The 18569-nt window shown below is 40.9% G+C and overlaps 1 protein-coding gene and 1 long non-coding RNA gene across 4 annotated transcripts in view; one reads left to right on the top strand and one right to left on the bottom strand.

Moving 5' to 3' along the window:
- Positions 1-18569, bottom strand: part of LOC114873975 — a 103268-nt gene that overhangs the window by 49292 nt on the left and 35407 nt on the right. Inside the window, exon 3 of the long non-coding RNA XR_003789023.2 lies at positions 3985-4035. This is a non-coding gene — a long non-coding RNA (uncharacterized LOC114873975). The remainder of the gene's footprint in view (positions 1-3984; positions 4036-18569) is intronic.
- Positions 1-18569, top strand: part of LOC114873971 (ras-related protein Rab-37-like) — a 55683-nt gene that overhangs the window by 1939 nt on the left and 35175 nt on the right. For 2 of the 3 annotated variants that reach the window (XM_029182791.2, XM_029182789.2), the window contains exons 2-4: positions 2723-2834; positions 5518-5766; positions 13670-13780. In XM_029182791.2, coding sequence (XP_029038624.1) covers positions 2772-2834; positions 5518-5766; positions 13670-13780 — 423 coding nt within the window. In that variant the 5' untranslated portion in view covers positions 2723-2771. The remainder of the gene's footprint in view (positions 1-2722; positions 2835-5517; positions 5767-13669; positions 13781-18569) is intronic. The other variant, XM_029182790.2, reaches the window with a different exon arrangement.

Raw genomic sequence — 18569 nt, 5'->3', positions numbered from 1 at the left:
TTCGCAACACATCGGTTCGGGGCTTCTGGCGCGAAAGGGGTGCCACCACGAGCAGCGAAGGGTTGCAGGGGGTTGGAACGAGCCGAGGAACGCAAACTGGTGGCTATACCTAGGGACACTTGGGGATCGCAGACGAGGAGAGCCGTAAAAACACGTGCGAATGTGGTTCGCGGTGCCAGGAACGTAGGTGGGGAACATATGGGGTACCATGGCTAAATATAGAGAGCGCTTTTATGGCGTGCGGTCGTGCCACGAGGACCCGGACGATCCACGAACCCCGATGCCCTTTATCCGATCCACTCGAGCCTCTCATTAGGGCCGCGTTCTGTATTATCGAGCGATCGCCATGATTTCGCGAAGGGAACACGACAAGTTTCGAGAAACGCTTGCTTCGACTCGGAAACAAGTCCGATTTCAATGAAACCATACGCGACTCTAGAGCAAACAGTTTCGTTCTGTTCGCCCGGTTTCACTAGCATGATTATTCAGAAAAATTACAGAAGGGAATGATTCGAAACGCGATACAGAAGCTCGCTTTAATTGAATCGGAACACCGCTGGACGAACGTCAACGTCACCGTTCGTCAAGGTTCACGGGCAGCCGAAGAGAGGAGTCTTTGTTCAAACGACGGATCACAATAAAGCTTCCGACCATGAGTACGATCCGCTTGACTGACCGTGGAAGTCGAGGAAACAACGGCCGAGGAAGTGCACCAGCCACGGAGTTCAAGGGCAACAAAGGAATCTCTCTTGCAAATCAGCCTTGATGCTTGAAAAGTTTGTCTCAATTATCGCTACGATCCGCCATCAAAGAGGTACCGAGAAACTTTGAAACTTTTCGTCTATTGATTCCAGAGATCAAGTACCTATTCGACAAGGTTCATTTGCAATTTCTAATCAGAGCACGATATCTATAGATAGATTCAGTTTCAGAAGATGAAAAGTCGCTCGTCAACATCGTTCCCGCTCGTTTCTCACGAGTTCGGTGTCGAACGGAGGGAAAGGAGCAACAAGCAGCAACGTTGCTTGCCCTCTCGCTAAAGAGCAGAGCAGAGGGAGATCTCGCGATGAGATAAGCGACGCGCCTGCTTTCCAATTCGCAACGGATGATCGCGCGGCAGAAGTGCGTGAGAGGTAACGTGGGCGGGTGGAACTTATTGCGGTGGGTGGGCCACGCAGCGAGCGTGCAACAGAGACTCACCAACGGAACCCGTTTCAGCGATATGAGAACCCGACGGAGGAACAGAGACCTCTGCGAAACAAGGAGGAACCGTGTAGAACTGCCGTGTGCCTGACGAAGAGACCAATCGTATAAGAAAAGAAAAAGAGTTGTTCACACGAACGTGAAGCAGGATAGAGCTAGTATCAGGAGAAAAAAAAAAAAACGTGCCTGATGCGAGTCACAGAACGGATAGAGATAAGGTGGAACAGAGTTGTTCCAGAGAACCGAAGAAGATGGAGCGATGCAGTCAAGGAAGATGGATAAGGACGGAGATTGAAAGAGGGAGCGATATACGATACTCCCAGGGAACGGCGTGACTGGAGAAAGAAAAATTCTGCACGCAAGCCTGGCTGAGAAGGAACGATTCGAGAGAGACGGACAGATCGACGGGATACCGGTGTAAAAGAGAGAGGAGATAGTTTGAGGAACGAGTGACTGAATGAAATAGGGAGCGAATATTAGGCACGCGATAATGTGCACACCGAAGACGAGGATGGAAATATTCATTTTCAAGACATGAGTGAAAATAAATTTTCCTTATTTTTTTTCTTTTTTAAGAGAAATGCATTGGTCAGACGATTATAGAAGACAAGTGGTTTCATTCTCTGGTTCATATTAGAGGCCTGATGGAATCGGTGATATAGAAGGAGGCATGCACGCGTGGCTACTTGCCGCAAAGCGGTCAGAATTGGACAACAGAGGGATACGATAAAATTAGTCCCTAAAGAGAATTTATGATGGGCCACGAATGCGTGCCGGGAAACGATACTAAACCGCACGGTGCACTGGATTATTGAATAAACTTGTCTCGCTCTCTGGGATGAGCTTCTGCTTCGAGAATGCTTATTTTAAGTGAATTCGAGGTCCGCTGGTTCGGGAGAAATTGCATGCATTTAGGTGCATCAGTGTGCGATGCATTTGGCAATAAAGTATGGGGAAACTTGTAGAGCTGTGCTGTTTGCTTCTCGAATATATGGAATACAATTTGTTATCGTGTCTTGCTTGCATTTGTTGAATAAAATGTGAGATATAAAAACAAAATAATAAATGAATCTATGCGAAAAACGGTGTGGTGCATATTTCTTCAAAATAAATATTATTCTCTTAATGAGAAATAATATTTCACCCTCGAGGGTGGACAAGTAGCTCCGTAACCTTTCGAAATCCAATTAGTTCTGCTATAATTGCGCAAAGTAGCAATTGCGAGAATTAACTCATAAGTTTCGCAAATTCTATTCGCGGTTCGCGAAGAAACTGATGGCATGGTCGCCCAAATTGCCCCGAGATAATGGCGACACCGCCAGCCCAAAGAGACCCGGAACAATTTCCTTCGATTTAATAAAACAAAGTTTAAGCCATACAGCTGCTGTTATTCCATTAAATTGTCTATAAAGTTTCGCGAGTTCCGGGACCCTCAACTTTGCACGATATATATTAAATAAAATCACAAATTTAGTATGCAGAATTATTCACGAATCAACAATGTTCTCTGTCTTTACAGAGGTCTGATGTGATACTGCAAAGGGAGGTGGGTCAAATAAAGGGGCGAAATGAGGGGTGGCAGTGGTGACGTCCCTGGTATGGTCACCGTCCCCGCCTCTGCATCCCTTAACGTAAGTACACTCTCAAAGGGTTCATTGATTTTCCCATAAAAAAAGAACATGCAAGAGGGTTTTTTTACACGACATTTGGTCCTTTAGTAAAGTTTTGAATAAAAAATGAACTATAATTAACGTTCGCGGTTAATAATTCGTGTGAAGAAAATTAGTTGGTAAGTAGACCGTACGGTATAATAAAAAGAAATAAAAAGTGTATAAGGGGTGGTTTAACCCCTTCTGTTACAGTTTCTTTCGCGATTACACGTGGCACAATTAACCCTTCAACAACAGGCGATAAAGATTGAACTTTAATTTAAAAATTTAAGTGTCACTGTTTCTTTTTTCAAATTCTTAGATTTATTATTTTATTAATTTTTATTCTATTTGTTGTACAAGTATCATTGATTTGGTTCAAAATTAATTCAGCTCTGTCGTTCAAGGGTTAAAAATGAACAGCTCGCAGCTAAGACTGTTACAAATATCAGACGTCTGGTTCTGATAAATTCATGGGGTACGAATGTCACGACTAGGGGTGGGACTACCCCTTGTTCCGACGTTGGGCGGTCTGTGTGCGAGCTATAGAGAAATGGAGGGCGAACCGTTGCTACCACATGCATCGATCACTTAAGTTTTTCTATCAGCAGAAAATTCATTTCTCAAGCTATTAGTTTTAACTAAAACGAAAATCACTGCGATTCGAGTCTCATAGACCATAAAGTAATAATTTGATCATTTATGAATAAAACATTCCGGATTTCGTATAGCAATCAACTCTTCAACAAAAATAACGTTATCAAATATAAATATCAAAAACGACCATTGTTACGCGTAACAAATAACAGTAACAAACAACCAATTACTCAATTCATCGAGCCGAAAATTTGAAACACGTTGAAAATATTCGCGAAGATAACAACCATCGTGATACATCGAAACGAGCTTTTATTTTTAACAGTGTCACAGAAATTGAATTTGCGGGAAATTCGTCGGTGGAAAGGTTTTCAGAGTTTGGAACAATGGGAGAAGAAACGATGTGTTGCGGTGTACTTTCGTAAAGTGGCTTTACAAACTTCGCCTTTAATCTTTACCAATGTTTAAATGAACAGAGATTGTCGAAGAGTTGATAATAAGAATAAACAAATAATAAATGTTTAATTTGACTCACCGATAGCAGCATAGTTGTGGTTCCCAGAATTCAATTCAAAGGCTGGAAACACTGTAACATAAAAATTAAATTATAAGTATTTATTGTATGTTTCGCCGAATGTAACATTGCAATAATTAATAATAAAAGTAGAAGATTAGAATGATATGTACCAATTGAAATATCCCAAGAACCACTTCGCGAAATCATATCCACGGAACGATGTTATCGAAACGACAGACGAAACAGTACTAACCTGTCCTTGTTCACCGATATGAAACGTATTTACTTCCGTGGGCCACGGTCGTTTTGAAGCAGAACAAATACACGCACTTTATATATAACTATGAATTAATTACCGAATCAAAACAAAGATAATTTTACATGTACCAAGAAACCAAAGATATTTATGTCTTAAATTAGACTATGATCCTCTAAAGAATGTCGTTGCTTCTTTTCTTAAATTCTTGGATTCTCTGTTTTCTCAATATATGTAAATGTAATTTGTTATTAACCTTTCATGGGCAAACTGGGTCATTTATTTCCTAAGAAAATAATTATTTTTCCCAATGAATTCTTTAAACATTCGATTCAAGGATCGGTTATATATTAAAACAGAGCTCTTGAAAATTTTTTGAAAGCCAAGAAGCGAAGTAATCAGGGCCATTTTTTGCCCGGAGAAGTTGGAAAGAATATTATCGAACTCTTTTTAGAAATCCTTGCATTCGCTGTATTTTCAATGCATGCAAATGTGGTATGTTGTTCGTGAAAATATCGTGGAAAAAGTGAACATCGTTTTGAAACATTGATACGCGAGTTGGAGAGGCTGCGAGAGATTACATTGGATTTCTTTCACGGCTCTCCGTGTTGGGAACAGTGTTATAAATCATGCATGACTCTCCTTCTTCCCTATGCAAACGTATCGATTCTATGGGCACGTTTCGAGGCATCGCCATAAACGATGAGTATCTCCCATGAATTAACAAGTTTATCGCGATGGAAATCTGACTGGTTGCAGTAATTGAATGATCAATAATCCATAGACGTTTCAAATATAATCACCTGGCTGCTTATCTCGATTTATCTACATTTGCAAATTTTTACCAAAATTTCACCCTAACTTTTATTCGTTTTATAATTGCTTGAATTTTCACGCGTCGATATAAAACTAGTAACGCAGCTTAAACGTGCAGTAAAAAGCCGTTCCATCGTTCTATCGAGGGAATCATCGAGTCATCGAAGTCGATCGTTGTCCAGAAAGGCCTACTAATTGGCTTTAAGTGCTACAAGGACGCGTCGTTATGGCACGTACCGATGGAGATGTCGTCGGATCGAAGGACAGTTATTTCAGTTTTATTTCGCGACCATGTGCTTTCAGCGGACTGGTTTTCTCGATCGCTTTGATAATGTAACAACTTAAGCCTCGTTTCAACGAGAATAATCGCGACCTGATGTGTATATGAAATAATCAACTAATTTTGACAATTATTCACTTTGCACGTATTTCATGAAAATATCCTAAAACCTCTACGATGTGAAATTTTTAATTATCAGATTATGACCGCTGACGACAATATGAGCGACGACGTGTTCGAGGACGATGGTTCCAACGCACCCTCCACGGGTCTGACACCGGGAACCACCGGTCAAACTCTGACCACCACACCCTCGCCCACCGGATACAGGGACTACAAACCACCGGCGGAAGTGTTCGTCGAAAATTATGGCTACTCGTCCAGCGACTACAACAATACGAGCAGCTTGAAGAGGGTCAAAGAGGAAGACCCTGGTTTGACGCACAAGGTGAGTTCGCGAAAGATTTATTAAAAAGTCTTCAAGTTCTGGAATCTGGGCTAGAAACTTTTCAGGATATCCATTGCATTACCGGCATGTTTCTGTCCGTGGAAAATATTCTTTGCAAGAACGTCGTTTGATATTCATTACCGGCTCATTTGCATGATGGATGGGACACAGTGTGTTTCTCGGATGTAGGACCGGCAAGGTCAGTCATGCCTTCGTACCAAGGTCAACCTGCCCTCCTCTTCTCGTGGCAAGCCGCTGGAATAATGATCGGGAATGCCCGAGGTCCATACTATACCCGTGGTACGGCCCCCAACACGATTCCTACGTCCTTCCTTCGGCTTCTTCCTTTTCTTCTGGCCCTCTCCTGCTTCCATCTCTTCCTCTTCCTCCTCCATTCGTCTCGTTTCTCTTCGTCCAACGTTTTTCCCATCGCGTTTTCTCATACCTTCTTTCTCTCTTCGAAGCTCGTCTGGTTCCCTATAATCCTTATCTTCTTTTTACCCTTGCGACTCTTTGGATACTTTTTCTTTTCTTTCAGTTCACTTGCTTTTCTTTCATGATGGATTTTTATTCCACCTTAGAGACACCGATTTGGATTCAAAGTTTGCAAGAATCGGATAATTTCGTTCAAATTTTGAATAATTATAAAAGAGTTCGAAAGTAATAAATTTGCAAAGTTTCTTTAAATTGTGTTAAATGGAAAATTGATTAGAAACTAGAGGTGTCAGCTGTAATTTTGACAATTTCAAGAATAAACAGTCTATCAATTTGTTGGAGGATTTCTTAAGACTACCTTCTTGCCGAAAGATTTGTAACAGCGGAGCCGGTCGCAACACCGAGCTCTTCAATTATCCCTTATAAGAGTGAGTACTCGGTCGAAGAAAATGCCAGGCAAGAACCGGCTCGAGACCATGGACCCCCTACCGGTTTTACTTCACCCTCCTGATCGGTGGAACAGTCCGCTGCTTCCCTCGAATCCGCTCGAGGATACCCTCGTTAATTGCCGTGACATTCTAAAAACGCTTCGCAAATCATCCGCTCGCCTTACGATATCTCCTAAGTTTTTTTCATTTCACTATTTTTATATTTTTATATTACTATTATTTCTAATTCCTGAGTGCTTAACGCGAATATTTCGAATCGGGTATTAAGTGTTCCGAGTATTTCCAATTAAATATTAGACTTAACGAATATTTCTAATTAGGCATTGGGTATTACGAGCATTTCTAATTAGCAATTACAAATATTTTTACTTATGCATTAGATATCCCGAGTGTATATCAATTTCTCAGCTTAGACGTCGATAGATGGTGCTCGTCAGTTGTGTTATGACCGGATATATTATTCCAAGTGTTCACGGTGCTCTAGGCTCGATCAATGGGCTGCTCTATGCTAGTCGAGTGTGTGGGTGGATTAAAGGCAGAATTGGATACCACACAATGCGTAAGCCGGACGGTGTTAGCATCGAAATATGATTAAGCTGTATCTCGATACATCATCCATTGCTTATGATGGGTCGAATGATTCTCAGCGGAGAAAACTGACCTCTGATCGTTGATTAACATTCCAAAATACGAATGATTTTATGTTTCTTTAAAAATATATGAGGAAAGATACTAAACGAAGAGGATGTTCTTTTTTCGCTTGCATCGGGATGAAACTCGGCTAGAAACTGAGCTGACCTTAAACGGCGGTGCATTTGGCGGGCTCGCGCAGTCGCATACAAATTGAGTTAGCGGCCTCGTGGTAATGGAGGAAGACGAGAACCAAAACCTCCTCGCAAGAGGAGAGAGAAATCTTCAGCATTATTCACTGTTAATGCGATCTTCTCCGTGCACTTTGGTTAATTGTGTTTCAATAGTTTGCTATACAAACCATAAGTGCCATTTTAATGAATTCACATATCAGAATCTTCTCTAATTTCATTTTTACTCCATCGTACAATCATTGCACATGGTTTTATCAAGGACAGAACGTTCGAATAATGGTCCTAAAAATGGCAACGTCCCTGGCTACGTAGTCCTTCTTGCAACAGGGTTTCACCTGGCGTTGCCCGATCGAAAAGGTTGACTCTCCTTTTATCGTGAATCCGAGCAGTCGACTGGTCGAGCAAAGCGAGGATTCAAGCCGCGTTTTTCGCGTGCGGATCAATTGGTATTCCACACGTCCACCTTCCCGAACTGGGAATTGTAAATTGATAAACGCTCGACCGTGTCCACGACGATAAAGAACGTTTGCTCGAACCTATTCGTCATAAGGGTTTTTCTATTTGCATCTTCGTATTTCAGTATCTCTCCTTTGAAATTTTATGAAGATAAACATATTAAATCTTTAATTGAAAATCCAATTTTACATAATTAATTCAAGGAAGTTTGAGTAGTATTCCAATTATTTACAAATCCCTTGGAAAAAAATTCTCTTATCCTGACATCCTGCAAAGGAGCGAATCAATTAAGTTTCATTCGCCAATCGAGCTTCGATCCATAATGCATAAAGAACGATCGAAGATTTGCAATTCCGAATGAACGGAATCTGAAGTTAGTTTGCCTGGTAATGGACGAAGAAACGAGGCGTTCCAGTAATAATTTCATGGCTAACAAAAACCAAATTCCGCGGATACTTTTTATTGTTATCCGGTAATTGAGTTTTTGTTGATGTATTCTGTTCTCGAGGCTTCTTCTTAGCAAGTTTTTGCATTTGAAAGACGGGGTCGCGACCCCGACTACCGCTTCTCCCTTCGATCGCGAGCTGAGAGATGCGAATCAGCGCGAATCGAACCGTGGAACAATGCCGATTAATGGTTGGTCAGTTTTTATTGAAAGGGTTTTTTCATTCGACGGATGGACTTCTTAAATATTTCTTTCTTTCTTTGCAATGAATTAAGTACCGCTTTGTTTAATTTGACACACGGTGCAATCTTCTGTGGATGTTTGAAAATGGCATCGACAGGTTAATTAAACTAATGAATTCCACGAAAGATTTAATTATGACCGATCCTGTGATTAAAGTAATATGAATTATTAAATTTTCACGGATCGCACATTGCGTGTTCGTAAGATCCCTTTCGAACATATGCAACGGCAGTGAAACTCTAAAACATATTCAATTAACAAACTCCACAAAGTGGTTGTTATTACGGAGTCCGTTATATTAAATTAATAACATCCCAACGAAATTCAGGATCCAACAGAGGTGTAGTATTAATTGCATAAAACACGCGAAAGCTACGTATTCATTTTACCAACGTGACGTTGTTTCATTCCTGTCGTTTAATTAATAAAACCGCGAAATTAACAATAATTTCGAGTCAAATTTCAATTATATCGTTGTTGTGATAATTGCTAAAAAAATTGATTATACAATTTATCGCTCGTGCTACAAACCTTGAAATAAATATGAATTTAAAAATGAATTCTCAGGCGGCGGACCGTGGAGAAAGCCACAACTATTAAAAACATCTATAGTAAATGTTGATCAATTGTACCTCAAACACCTTGTTCGAATTTACTTATAACGAGTTCCCTACTTTCCGTCGCCCCGAAATTTACTGATCGATCAGTGAAACTGGACGCAAGTGACCGAATCGAGCGATCGCTCGTAATTAATGCCAATTAAACGGCTATATTTAGCGTGGAACGAACGGTTTTTGCAGAATCTCGTTATCCTCGTTCGTATTTATCGGTTGGTGGTCTTCGGTATCGTTCCAACCAACTCTTCCTCTATCTCTCCTCCGCTTGTCTGCTCGCAAGCTGATTAGCATACGAATGCACACGACCTTGCCGCACCATTGGACGCCGACTGCAAGAAAAGCCGTATTGTACGGGCGCGTGTACGAGCGTATCTAAGCGTGTTCGCGCATGGAAACTCGCGTCCAGAGAAGCCTCGAATATCGTGCTTTCGATGCTATTCCGGTTGGAATTCGAAAACACTTTGAAAATACACGATCGCGTGTTTATCATTACGTCGAAACAAGCATGGAAGAATTTTCAGAACGTTGAGCTTCGAGTCTCCGCCTATATGTTTCTACGCCGTTTGAAAGGAAAAACTTTGCTCGTTCGCAAAATCATAAACGAGAAATTGTCGATCGTAGTCGCGCGATGGCGCGATGTAACAGCGAAACAAGTATAAAAGAAGGATACGCCGTGTAGGCTATAAAAATATACGATCATAAAGTAGACGTACCGTGAAGATGAGTTGTAATGATCAACGCGCGAGATTCATAAAAATCCTACACAAGCGGGGGAATAGATTTCTTTCCCGCGAAACGCGCAAGTTTTATTCGCGAACGACATACGTGGAAGGGTTACGCGAATTTATGGTTGTCGGGGTTGAACATTGAAAGTTAAAACTGTGAACGGATTTTCCAGATTGCAGAAACAAAGTTTTAAACTCGATAGAAATTCCTAGAAAGTAGCATAAAACGAAACTCGGCTGTTTTGAAATTAAAGAAAAAAGAAAAAAAAAAATGTCGTCTGAGGGAACGGTGTCGAGAATTTCGTTCGAGAAGTCGAAAGTCGTAAAATTTACGGTCAAACCGACGCGAAGGAACAGCTCGACGTGACAATGCCGGACGCGCACTTATACGGGCTGCATTATAATTTGCATTGTGCGTGCACGCGCGCACGAGATATCTCGTTACACGTGCATTCGCGAGGATGCACATGCGTGCCGCGTGTGTACGTGTACGCGAGTATGCATCGAATTCGGAACATGTGCGACCGGAGGACAGAGAACGTCTGTTCGGGAAGCTTGTCGTGCTGTTCAGTGACTCTCAAGCGTACATACAGGCTGTTTCAAAAAAAAGAAATTACCACAAAATCGATATATTCTTCGTGACAAAATAAATAGCGAAGTCTTTGCCATTTTTCGATTTTAATAAATGAAACATTTAAAAATGTTCCGTAATTCACGTTCGAATTTCCTTGAGGAAAAATCGTCAGAAAAAGAAAAGGAAGATACTTGGACTGTTTCTCAAAATCGAACTTCCACCCACGCTAAATGCGATCGTTCTCTGAACAGGAAGCATCCGTTTGCTTCTTGTCGTTTACTCGACAAACGGCACGTTTCTCCAGGACAGAGAAAAAGTTAGCAATTAGAAGAACGGTTGTACGGTTCGCCATAAAGCGAATACGGTGGCTTTATCGCGAAAGTCGATCGTTCTTTCGGAACAAGCCATCGAAACTTCGTTTCATCGTTGGCCCGCTTCTCTTTTTCGTTCACAGTGTATTGGCTTTTCCGTGCGATCGCTCGTCATCGACACAGATGCAACGATCTTGTCCGAATTTTCGGCCGGTTTCGTTTCTTTGATGCTCGAAATCGAGGATGCGAAGACGCCAAGCGAAATAATCTTTTATCACCGTGCAAGATCGTCTGCCTTTTTTTTTTTTAATATTCGAACAATGGATGTTGGACGTTTAAAAATAAACAAACGGAGAATCGAAAACGGGTCACGACGAAAGGGTGAAGCGGAGCGAACAAAAGTGTCCGGTTAAGGGGAAGCAGGAGGAAAAAAAGGGAGAGCGAGTGGAAGAGCGAAAGACAGAGGCTGGGAAGGAAGGAGAAGAAGAGAAGGGAGGGCAGTGAATTAAGTTTCTCCGCCCCTGAGGCCGACACATTCGTCGACACTCGTCACGACCACCCCCTGGGGGTCCTGCGAATCTTTCAATGGAAATTCTGCGTAAAGGGGACGCCACCTCGACGGAAATCCTATGTGAATTATTCGTGTTTCGAACGAATCTCCGATTTTGAAAACGGGGGATGTTCATCGACTCAAGGGATGCATTTTACCCCATCGCATCGTCTAATTCACCTTGTACGCAATATTATGTTGTTATTTCTGCGCGACAGCGAATTAATGTGATAAGAAAAAGGGTGGTTCGAAATTAGCATCTCGAAGGAGATTGATTTATTTCCCTCCAGCCCGACAGCTCAGGCTTCGTGTGCGGTAGATCACGCGCGGACACGATTTTAATCGAGGCTAATTAATCAGCCGGTCAATTAGTCGAAGGTCTCGCGTTTAGTGAACGCTCGACACGGTCGCTTAGCATAATTGGACAGTGGGGATTTGATTGGTCTTTAATTTCAGTCTCGTAGAATCGATCGTCGCCTGTTATCAGGCGTCCTGGAGGCGCCGATTGAATCGCTGTCGATACTATTGCCAAACTAATTCATAAACCGTGACAATTAATCGAAGATTAACAGAAAGCAAGTATATTAATACCTCGCGTTACACCTTGAAATAAAAGACCATAAAATAAAACGAAACCTATCACTTACGCCTGTTTGAACCCTGAAACAACGGGTGCTCGTAAAGGTAACAGAATTAGTTGGTCAGACTTTTACTACCCTGTCGTAAATTTGCATCCATCGGTGGACGGAGGTTCGTTGAAAATGACTCGCGACGTTCTTTCAACTTTCTCTGTTCCTACCTGGACACCAGTGAAAAGAACAACCGCGATCCTTGTGGCGCACCATACGGAACTCATCGTTTGACCCGGGGCACAGGGCAAATTATTATATTACTCACGACCGCTTCCACCTGCATTACCCCTCGGGGTACGCGACGCGCAGCTGGGTCTCCTGGAACGTGTAATTTGCTCACCTTTCGGGTTCCGCGTTATGGCTGCTTGAACATCGCTAAATATCGAGGATCTTTGGCAAATCGAGAAGAGCCATTGGCTTCTACATACATACAAAAAATTACACTAGGCCCGTCATGTAATTCTTCTAGATAGTCAAAGCATTTATATCTATGCCTACTGTACTTCTTGTGACAAAAATTATTGATAAATTGTTGAAAATTGAGTATTCATAGCAGTAGCTGCTTCTTGTGAAAATTCATCTGACGAATTTTTCACGACTATACACAGCTTTCTTATTGACTGTCAGACAGACTTTCTCTTGATATTTTCTGACCAAGAATGCTTGACCTGGATAACACGTTTAACAGCCATTTCTATGTTCGAGTAACAGCTTATCTTCGCATCGACTGCTCGAAATGACTACCTTTCCATCTCGTTGCGAGCCGTTGTTGCCTGATCATTGATCTCTTTACGAGTTCCAGGTGTTCATCGAATAAATTCACAAATTTGTAATAGAATGGCATAAAACTGTGCTATTATAATTTTCTATAAAATCCAGAAGTATTACTGTTCCAATTTCTCAGAGGGCGAACCACGGGGAGAGTCACAATTTTATTTTGTCAGAGCTCAACTGAAACTATCCAAACATCTTCTCTCCTACACCTCAAACTTCCTGTCACCTCAGCGATTCTTTACCCTCTTAAAAAAAAAGGCGCCAGAAAATCCCCATCCTGTCTGAAATCGCGCCTAATGCACTGTTCGACTTCACCGTTATCCATCGTGGTGTGTGGTCCCCGTAAAAGTTGCGGTTGCCAGTCAACTTTGTTGGCCTGTCTCTCGGTTTCCCCGATAGCAACACCTGTAGCCGGCAATAATCGTTTGACCTGGCCACGCGGCGGATTATTACATTACAAGCCCAGGATGGCACCTGCTTCGCCACAGGTTCACGTATTTCCACGGTTAGGCGCGTGTGCGTCGTTTTACGAGGTATGAAAGGGAGCCAGGGAATGGATACCATTATCGGCCGCTTCAACGAGATGAATTACAACGACGCTGAAAATGACCGTCGCTATTTTTTCCATGGAAAGTTTAGGAGGTACTTCAACCATGGAATGCCTTGCGAGGCTGTTGACTCGATGCTCGACAACATTCTTTTAGATACTTTAGATGAAAAGGAAGTTTTTGATAAAAATAACGACATCGTCGTTGTTTTCTGACAATCGATATCCGATAACACAATGCAGAGCTCGGTCTGTCGTTTATTCGATAAGAACTGAATTGTTTTCCTGTATTGAGAAGCAACTGTTTCCTTTTATTTGCAGACAATCCTTCTGGGTGACAGTGGAGTTGGCAAGACGTCCCTGTTGGTCCAGTTTGATACTAAGAGATTTCAACCGGGAAACTTTGCGGCCACCGTCGGTATTGGTTTCACGGTACGTACCAAACTATCCTTCAATATTTATTTATTTCTTTGTCTAGATGAAAGCGTAAGAGAATTTTAATAAAATTCTTACTAAATGTTCCAATGTTCATGTTTATTATTTTTTCCTTTTCATTTAAAGAAAAGAAATAGTGTAACTTCAACGTTTCTCAGACTCTATTATATGTTATAAAGATATTAAAATTTGGACAGACTACTTCAAGGATATCACGGATAATTATAAAGAACAAATATCTGATTACATCACTTGCTAATTAAATTTATTGCTTTACCGATTTCACTCAACTCTACTTTCTTTCATCGCTTACTTTCGCCGGTTCGTTTAATTACTCCACTTCTTTCCCAATTTTCATTTACGCTTGATTTTTACCGGCTTTTTAATTTATTCAATTTCTTTGATACGATTTCACTTCTTATTTCTCATTAGTATGTTTATTAAGTTTCATTCAAGGCGTAAGTATTTGTTTAAATTTTTAAATAATTTACACATAATTACTCAAAATTTTGATATAAATTTTCTGGAATAAAATAGAAAAGAAATAAACAGAGGATAGTATAAGGGATGAAATTTTCATATGATTTTGAGAAACATTGTTACACGATTTCTTTAAGTGTATCATCGTTTAATGATGCGAGCAATGCATTTTTACTTTCTTTACATTATATACAAAATAATTCTCGGATTTCACCGTAACAGGTGAAATTGTGATTCTTCACCACGAACACGTCCGCCCTCGAATTCTATTGTACAAATCTAATCTTTGACATCGAACTGATTCGATGGAACGTAGCCAGTGATCGGAAAACCATTAAACTTTCACATCGAGCCATTTTTCTACCTTCCACGGGTCTAACAGACGTAACGAGATAAATGAATAGCGTCTCACTGCTAATTAAGAAGGATTTCATCGGTTTCTCGATAAGCGAATATTTATGGTATCTTGATTTCTGCCCGAAAGAAATTCAATTTATACTCGATAACTTCGTTTCTAATCCTTTATTATTTTTGAAAGCAATTGAATGATTTCTCTATTGGAATAAAAGGAAACAGGAAATGAAACAGCAAATTATAATTTATGGCAATTCGCGTACTGATTATTGCATATTACTTGATATCGCAAATAAACGATTGGATATCGATAAAAGCTCTCGGTTGATTGAATAAAGCAGGACGTCCGGTGGGAAACTAACCGAAGCTAAACTACATTGTTTAATTACCATATTGGTTTACTAATTTCGAAATGGAAACTGAATGATATTTCGACGTTTTACGTTTGTACGATTCCACAAAATTTTCTAGAAACCAATCAATCTACCAGACGGAAATCGATATTCGCGCTTTCCAGTCGACACCGGTGTATCCTCGAGAAAGTTGAAATTGCTCTATCAAACGACCGCTCCGCTCTGATCCGCTCTGCTCGCAGATTTCTCCTGTAACACGTGTCTATCTCGTGACGGCCGTGTCTCGTCGCGGCTTTCCCGCGAAACTTTCGTGTCTCGTTACGAGTGACTCGTGTTCGCGCAGAAAATCAACAATAACGTAACATTTAATCGTTAAATTTAACGAATTAATTTCTACAGCCGAAAACTTAATAAACATTGCAATTAAGAATTAAATAATAAAAATCCTGTTAACCATGTAAATAATTAAAGTTAAACTGAATGTATGGTATATTGTTATCAGATAAAACGGTAAAACATTGAGTGGATCATCGAGATAAGGATCATTTTATCCAGTAATCAACATGATCTGAGTTTAACGTAAAACGAGGGAGGGAAACGCAGGTAAAGGCAAATTAATTGGCATAAAAGTCACAGTTCAATTCCGTAACAGTTAATCACCGGACATCGGTACGAAAGGGTCCGATCCTAGTAACTAATTAAATCCTTACGCAGACATTACGCTGTTAATTAATTTAACCTGCATTCGCGTTGCTCGTTCGTCCGCGAAAGCCGTCGTGCCAACGTTGATACGTAATTGGAAGAAGACGGTGGACAACGAGCAATGAAACCTCGCGTCAATTGGTCCATTACGATCTACCTGGCCAGGCAATTAACTTGAACGGCCAAGTTTCTTGCGATCGACTAGCTGGAACCGAGAGATTCTCTGGATTAACCGAACTCGATCAGATCTTTCAGCTGTTTTCTGCTGGGAAGCTTTTAATCAATTGATTGATCATCGATCTTAAACCTTTCACTTTGAGACTTAAGAATCCTAATTCTTCTTCCGTCTAAGTGGTAAAATAGAGAGCTAGAAATTGTTCTCTTTATTTAATAGTTTCTTATAGGTATACACCAAGAATCCTTCCGGGGAGTCGGCGACGCACGGTACACAAGACACCCAAACTCTCAAGTAATTAATTATATCCTTTATCTCCATTGTTCTTGCACGATGCACTTTTCCTTTCATCCTCGCGATCTCTAAACTCTTCCTCGAGACCCCGACATAAATATTCGGCGCGATCTGTACCGGAAGTTACGATGTACCCAGATGTTCCATTACGGTAATTACCAGGTAGAATTGATGCGAATCCGAACGCAACCGATATGAATCTCATTGATTTGGCTTCAGATAATTAGGTAATTTGATACTATCATTTATCTGTAGCCGGAAATCGTATCTAGGAAGCCTGAACCATCAAGGAACAATGAATCCTTTGATTTTTGACCTTTCTTGCAATTATTTCATATTCTTTTAAATAAAACTGACGCGTCAATTAATCAATTATCTTCATAATATTCTAATTTTTCATCGAAGACAAAACTGTTCAGTCGTGCGAGAGTTGATCTTCTCGCTTGATCGAGCTTCGTTCTATTTAAAGTGTCGCGTTTACACTCGGATACTCTTCGCTGGCCTTTGAATCACTCGCAGTAATACACGTTAATGAATGTTCCATTGTTTTTATTCGTGGTATGCTCGATGAAAATTGCAACGTTCTGTGCTCGAATAATCGAATGAAAACGAAATGAAACTTTTCGTGTCTGAACGAGGTTCAAATGGGTTAATAAGACGTGGGTTATGGGTCTCGTGTCTGGCTGCCATAGTTCCGCGTTTCAGAAACGGTGGCTCGAGCTAGCCGCAAATTAGAAACTTGCAAAACTTGATTGGCAGATCGGCCATTATTAGGTAATTTCAGGTAGCACCTGTGCCGGGCTATTAACCGAACTCCCGATCAATTGCTTCCATCCTGGTTACGCAAAGTGAGTTTCAATTTTAACATTGAACTTTAAAGTTACGAATTTTGGAATCCAGATTTTCAATAATGGTATCATCAAAATTGCCATTCGCGTTTGTCCACACGGCAGTAGAAGTTAATGAATTAAACAAGTTTTCAAAATGGATGTTCCGTGATTCGAATAGCGATAACTGCTTTCTTGCCGAAACTCAAGACATGGGTCAAAACTGACCCGTGGGCTACCGCGGTTTTACCAGCCTGTCGAGGGTTGACTGCGAAAGGGGCAGAGAATAATAAATCAGGCAAACTGACAAAGCCAAGTGGGGCTGAACCGAGTGACGAGGCATATACGAACTTTCTCCTCTTTTTCCCTTCTTATTCTACCCTTCTACAGGGGTGAGCGATGGGTGCACATTCGATCTAGCCGAACTCTTGCACCCTAATCGGCCGCAATCATGATTTGGATCACGACCACAGAATTTTTCCACTGTTTCGAATTTTCCTGTAATTGCTTGTATAATTTTTGTCTACCCAGGTATCTCGTAAGTTGAAAGCTTAGCCGAGATGGTCAAAGGAACCAGGTGGTAAGAAGATTGTGGTTTAACGAATCGTCTTGGGTCGATCTAACTTGTAAGAGGATAAAACCGAGCGAACGACAGCGACGAGTAATTGGAACGTCGCCAATCTGACCGATCAATTAGCTTTATTGCACCTTCGTTGCATTCAGAGCATGTCTCGTCGTCTGCTCGAACAAATACACTCGTACGATCGTGGCATTTCAAACGTAGCCGCGAAATTATATGAACATCCTCGTTTCCCACGAGATTGCGACCAATGAGAAACTCGATATTCATAATTAATTTTTAACTCTTCTTGAGAATTTTCCTTAAAAAATTTGAAGCTATTTCAGTTTCTTTTAAATTTATATTATTTTCCATTTTCTTTCCTACTCTGAACTATCAAATAACTCAAACACTGTTTCAGTGACTTATAAACTGTGCTTATGCAGCAGAAAATGCACCTTGCATTTTCTTGACTGGAACGAACCACGAATAAACCTCTTCCGAAGGACACAAACGCATTAGAGATCGTTTTAGAAGAAGGTCCCGTTAGTGCATACCGTGCACAGCAGTCGCTAATCCGATTTACCCTTTGTGCATTTTCTAGGGGGTAAATATTTGTCGACAGACTGCACCCACGTTCCCTCGACTAAACTGCAGAACCCGATCGAGACTTTCTTAATTAAAGGTGGACCGTAAAATTAATATCCGTAATTTTCTTCTAATTTTATTGCTATTTTGATTGTGATTCGTTAAATTTTCAGCGTGTATCATGAAAAAATTAACTCCCTCAAGTTCTCATTTTAATTCAACAAAGATCATCAACACTCAATTACAGTCATCTTTAAATCAACTGCAGAAAAAAGGATCCACCGGCAGCAGTGAATAATTCATAAAGTTTCAGACGAAATTTATTCATAAATTTCAGCCGATGGAAGTTAGTTTCTCGTGAGTAGCTGCAAACTCCATCCACCTAATTCTCCTAACTCTGCTGTTTTTTCGACGATGAATCCTGGCTGCGGTTTCTGCGGCAAACTTGCGGCCG

The sequence above is a fragment of the Osmia bicornis genome, chromosome 12 (assembly GCF_907164935.1).
Source record: "Osmia bicornis bicornis chromosome 12, iOsmBic2.1, whole genome shotgun sequence".
Taxonomy (NCBI): domain Eukaryota; kingdom Metazoa; phylum Arthropoda; class Insecta; order Hymenoptera; family Megachilidae; genus Osmia; species Osmia bicornis.
Note: the sequence above shows the minus strand (reverse complement) of the source record. Positions and strands in the feature narration are given on the sequence as shown.